Raw genomic sequence first — 6000 nt, forward strand, 5'->3', positions numbered from 1 at the left:
GCTACAGAAATGCAGCTGCATTCCGCGAGAGAGAGCAAAAAAAGAAAAAAAGCAAGCTGGATTGTTAGGCCTGTTTTGACAAAGCCAGTTTCCCAAGCGGTTGCATTTGGAGTAAAGGTAGACAGATAGAATTCTCATTAGGCGTGCGATATGATTTTTAACAAATTTAAGCCACTACGGCATTCCACTGTTCATTAAATACGACTCTCGTAATAAGCACTGCCTACGGTGCGTCGACGTGGCAGTCTGACATTTCTGTTCTATTCTTGCTGAACAAAAAGAGAATAACGTTAGAGTTATTCCCGTCATTGATAACAACGCACTTTTCGAGCAGACGTGGGTATGCAAGTAATTTTGACTAAATGAAATAGTATATTTTTCAACCCCCATTACCTTTCTATTAAGCGCGTATCGCAAAATGAAATGAAAATGTAACGAAAATGAGAATGTTGTAGATAACATGTTTATAAGTCTGCCCACGTTATTCGAATCTTTTTGATTAAATGCGGGCATAAGGTGTATTTCTTTTTTTATTATGAAGTGCATTTCTACATATAAATGTGAAGAAATTTAAATGCAATCACATTATCCTCACATTCTGTGGTGCTTCCCAGAACACTCAGCACATATAGTCCCCAGCTTAATTAACACAGCCTCAATGCAAACGCGCGCTGCAGGTGGCATCATGTGCTTAATACTAAAGAAAATTTGACAACAGCTCTATTTTTCAAAGACTTTGAGTATTCACGGCGATGGCAAACGTTGACGAATTGTAGTGCGACCCGCATTCGTTGCACGAGCCTGCTAGGCAAATCGGTTATCCGAGAAGCTGACGTTCAAATTCTTCGTCACCAAGGGAAGAAGACGTCCCTAAGGGGGAGGAGACAAAGGAGAGGAAAAACAGGGAGGTTAGCCATCGTAAGTACGAGTCATAAAGTAAATCATGGGGGTTTAAAGGTCCCAAAACTGTACGGTACGCGGGACGTCGCAACGGTGAGATGTCCTTTGATATAGACCACCTGGGTTTCCTCAATGAGCACATACATCTAATTGTACAGGAACATTTCATTCCCATTACAACCCCATCGGAATGAGGTGGGGACAAAGACGTCCCTAAAGTCACAAAGTAAATCATGGGTGTTTAATGCTCCCAAAACTGCTTGGTACGAGGAACGTCGCAGCGGTGAGATGTCGTTTGATATAGACCACCTGGGTTTCCTCAACGAGCACATACACCTAAGCGTACGGGAACATTTCATTCCCATTATACCCCCATCGGAATGAGGTGGGGACGAAGACGTCCCTAAAGTCACAAAGTAAATCATGGGTGTTTAATGCTCCCAAAACTGCTTGGTACGAGGAACGTCGCAGCGGTGAGATGTCGTTTGATATAGCCACCTGGGTTTCCTCAACGAGCACATACATCTAATTGTACAGGAACATTTCATTCCTATTACACCCCCATCGGAACGAGGTGGGGACGAAGACGTCCCTAAAGTCACAAAGTATATCATGGGGACTTAATGGTCCCAAAACTGCTTGGTACGAGGGACGTCGCAGCGGTGAGATGTCGTTTGATATAGACTACCTAGGTTTCCTCAACGAGCACATACACCTAAGCGTACGGGAACATTTCATTCCCATTATACCCCAATCGGAATGAGGTGGGGACGAAGAGGTCCCTAAAGTCACAAAGTAAATCATGGGTGTTTAATGGTCCCAAAACTGCTTGGTACGAGGGACGTCGCAGCGGTGAGATGTCGTTTGATATAGACCGCCTGGGTTTCCTCAACGAGCACATACACCTAAGTGTACAGGAACATTTCATTCCCATCACACCCGCATCGGAATGAGGTCTGGATTCGAACCAGCGGCCTCGTACTCGGCACAACGCCATAGCCTCAGCGTCGCTGCGGCGGTGTCGAAACATTTATTGCGTCACCGTTGAACCCGCCCGCGTACGAGCAAAAATAGTCGGTCTCTTCGATTTGGCTGTAGTGTCTACACTGGTTCAGGAATGCAGCAGTTTTCAACTTTCCTCTCTCTCTCTCTCTCTCTCTCTCTCTCTCTCTCTCTCTCTCTCTCTCTCTAACAGTTCAGCGCACTCCGCCGGCACCGCGCTCTTCGCGTTTTCACTTCGTGCAAAACAAGTTGGTGCACGAGTCCACGGTTCTCTACACACTCGCTAATCTGGAAGTGCAAGCAGCATGCCAGCTGTCAATACCTAACAAAAAGGCGCAACGCTATAGTTAACTCACGGTGCGCGGACGCAAATTACCTCTCGCTTTAGCTGCAACGGTTACTCTACAACGGGCTTCTCAACGGGCTAATTCTATGTGCGATACAGGTTCGGCTGCCTGAGTGGTGTTGCGAAGGCGGCTTATTAAAAGCCTTAACACACGTTAAATTGCTTTCGATTGCATGTTCGTTTTTGGAACGCCTTCTCCCGGCAAAAAAAAAGAAAGAAAACAGCGTCATACGCGCACCATTCCGTTTCGTCCACGTAGTACTTACCCCGATAGAGATGAATGCGAGGACGAAAAAATGGCTGTGGCTTAGGTAAGGTTAAGCCCAGGATGCGAAGCATACTAGCCTTTATTTTAGTTGTTGAACCACTGTTTAGCCTGGTGAACTGCTGTTGCTTGGCTATATTTGGTTCGGCTAGACGAAGAAACAACTCATGCATTACTTCTTCGCCTTCAAGAGTGGAACGCGACAGCGTTCCCGTCGACCCGCCAAGGGGTGTAAGACAATGGGCTACAGGGCAGCGACTACGCGCCCCGCATTGGACGCGGTGAGCGTCGAGCAAAGCAGCGTTCGGCGCGGCAACGAAATGTGCGCCTGAGCAAGAGACGCACGCCTTAGAAACAGCGCGTTTCTAAGGCAACACCGCATTCACTAGAGGCGCTTTTGTACCGCTTTGAAGCGTTGTACTCGTGGCTCAGTGGTAGCGTCTCCGTCCCACACTCCGGAGACCCTGGTTCGATTCCCACCCAGCCCGTCTTGCAAGAGTTGAGCCAAAGCCACTTCTCCTCTGTCGTGACGTCACGGTGTCACGTGATTTCATGGTCACCGCCGCGCCTGAGGAGCTGGGTTGAGCCCTCGTAATATGCTTCGCATAAAAAAAAACTCCCTTTTGCTACATGCAGATTTGTCCAAAATGTTCCCGACAGGCCTGCAATGAGTTGATGAGAGCTGCTGGCCGATTGCAGAAAGAGGCTCGCACAGGAGTTTGAGCACAGCATACTTAGACGCTAAACAAATCTGGAATAACGGGACCCACCGTGGTTGCTGAGTGGCTATGGTGTTGGGCTGCCGAGCACGAGGTCGCGGGATCGGATCGCGGCCACGGCTGCCGCATTTCGATGGGGGCGAAATCCGGAAAACACCCGTGTACTTAGATTTAGGTGCACATTAAAGAAACCCAGGTGGTCGAAACTTCCGGAGTCCCCCACTACGGCGTGCCTCATAATCAGAGAATGGTTTTGGCACGTAAAACCCCATAATTTGTTTATTTTTTGTCGTATCGCGGGGAGCAGCACCAACTCGAAAATCGTCCGTAGAACGCCCGACAACAGCACACACTACGGCACAATGCACCGAGCAGACAACTAAGCTTGCACTCTTCAGTTCAGTTTCCAAATAAACGTGCCGAGCCAGTCCAGGCACTGCGCTTGAACTTCCTGAATTGGCACTGCGCTCTACAGCCGTACTCGCACGGTAACACAACGGTACACTAGTGCAGAAAGTGCAGCCCAACCGAACAGACCAACTTTAATATCAGTGACGTCACACTGACGTATCTGTACCGGCGCTGGGGTTGCGGCGCGGCATTCAAAAACGAGAGCTTAGTCTTCATTTTATGTGCGGGTCATTCGCAAGTTCAGTTCCCGGTCCCGGTGGCCGCATTTTAATGGGGGCGAAATGCAATAACACTAGTGTACACAAATTCGTGCGCGGATTAAGCGGCCCCAGGTTGTCAAAAATTAAACCGGAGTTGCCCACTACGGCCTGCCTCGCACTCGATCAGCTCGTGGTAGTGGCACATAAAACCCCAGAATCGAATCGATCTTCCAGTAACGAGCCTTTTTAAAGCACGAACACACTAACGCTTTCCTTTCACGTCGTCCAGACGGAAAGAGGCCAAGTAGCTTCACTCGAAGGCGTCTCTTTAAAAAGCCACCAACCGTTTACCTGCCAGAAAATGGGGGTAAGCGAAGCTTGTCCTGCATGCACCTGAGCTTCGTCACGGTTGAGCAAACCACAGGCAACGGTGTCAGATTGCTTCGGAATCCCGCTCCCTCAGCTCGGTATCTTCTTCTCGTTGCTGTCGGATTTCCTGGGCTCGGGCGGCTCTACGGCTGGATCGGCGCGCCAACCCTTTCACGGGCGAGTTCTCGCCGCAGTTCGTCGAACGTTGCCCGTTCCTCGGGGGAACGCACAACGTGTGGCCGTCCTATTCGTTTTCCGAGACTGAACTGAACGGACACGAAGCCGGCGCTGCGCGCGCGAAACTCTTTCCTGCCCTTTCCCTCCACGGCGGCAGCGAAACGGCTCTGATTGGTTGCGCGCGGGGCGTGAGCGCGCGCCTATGCAGCTGGAATACTTGCTAATAACTCACGCTCCGGCGCCGGCTTAGCTGTCAACTTATCAAACCGCCCTTTCCCGCAGCTGCTCTACTCTGGTAGCGACTGGTTTTTTTTTCTTTTTTTGAGTGACCACGACAAAAGCACTTGTGAACCAATACAAGCTTCGCTTGAAAAAGAAGCCAACACCCATTTGCAGGAACCGGACTCTACCTCTCCCTGCGGAGGCAAGCTCGCTTCTTGAGCAAGGAGGAGGCGTTCCTCGGCAGCCGAACCCTGCACGCTGTGCCCCTCGCCCTCTCCATGGTGGCGTCCAGCGTCACGGCCGTGGGGCTCGTGGGCTTCGTCGCGTATTACTACGTCCACGGCTTCCACACGCTCTGGGTCATAGCCGCCTTCGTGCCAGGATCGCTCGTCGTGACCTACCTCTTCTTGCCAGTGCTGTACCAGCTCAAGGTTACGTCCATTTTCGAGGTGAGGCGCCAACGCCATGGCCTAGCAAATCAACTCAACTAGCAAATCAAATAGCAAATCGACTCGACGCTCTCGCTGTACTTACCACTTACAACTAACTATTACAGCTGGTTTGGTTGATTCATTCATTCATAGGGGGTTTAACGCCCAAGAGCAACTTCGGGGAATTATTAAGACGCGGTTCGCGGAAGGCTCCGGATTAACTTTGACCACCCGCGGCGGGGAGGCGAACCCACGTCTTTGAGCTTAGCAGCAGAACGTCATGCCCACTAAGCTATCACGGCGATGACTGCAACTGCGTTCGTTCAAAGAACGCTGACATGACAGTTCCGGCATTTCATTTCTTGCGTTAAATGAAAGACTTCGACCCCGAAGCCCCCAGGAGAAACACTAGAAAGCCTCGGAGCTCCCTAAACGATTTAGTACGAGGCCTTCTCTACCCCAGCCCCTCTCGCTATCGTTTCCCTGGAGATGTATGGGTCGTGATTCCATGACGCACCAGGTGGTCACGTGAGAGCAGGGCATCGCGACGTTTTGGCACAACAGCAGACTACCGAGCGAGTCGGAGCGAAACGATAGCAATCAATAAGAAGCGAACGGCTTAGCCACCAGGTGGCGGCAGTCGATAATTTTGCCTTTCCGCATCCATCAGCTATGTATTTACGGGCATGACGATGATGTATGGGGGCTTTATGGCGCAAGGGCCGATCACGGCCCAAAGAACGCCGATTAATTTACAGGCATTGTTATTTACATACGCAGTACCTGCGCATGCGCTACGGAAACAGCGTGGGAATCGTGTCCTCCCTGACATACTTCGTCCTGAGCGTAAGTACAGGGTCATTATTTCTTGCGCGAAGCAAACCGCTCACCATAGATTCTGTTGATAATGTTGAACGCCAAACCTATGCGCCATACGAGAGCGTCTAGTAGGAGGAGG

At 50.4% G+C, this 6000-nt stretch overlaps 1 protein-coding gene across 2 annotated transcripts in view; it reads left to right on the forward strand.

Annotated features, from left to right (window-relative positions):
• Window positions 1-6000, forward strand: part of LOC135896571 (sodium/iodide cotransporter-like) — a 39255-nt gene that overhangs the window by 5253 nt on the left and 28002 nt on the right. For both annotated transcript variants that reach the window (XM_070525857.1, XM_070525858.1), the window contains exons 3-4: window positions 4786-5060; window positions 5823-5888. In XM_070525857.1, the coding sequence (XP_070381958.1) occupies window positions 4786-5060; window positions 5823-5888 (341 nt within the window). The remainder of the gene's footprint in view (window positions 1-4785; window positions 5061-5822; window positions 5889-6000) is intronic.

This window comes from Dermacentor albipictus, chromosome 9 (assembly GCF_038994185.2).
Source record: "Dermacentor albipictus isolate Rhodes 1998 colony chromosome 9, USDA_Dalb.pri_finalv2, whole genome shotgun sequence".
NCBI classification, from domain to species: domain Eukaryota; kingdom Metazoa; phylum Arthropoda; class Arachnida; order Ixodida; family Ixodidae; genus Dermacentor; species Dermacentor albipictus.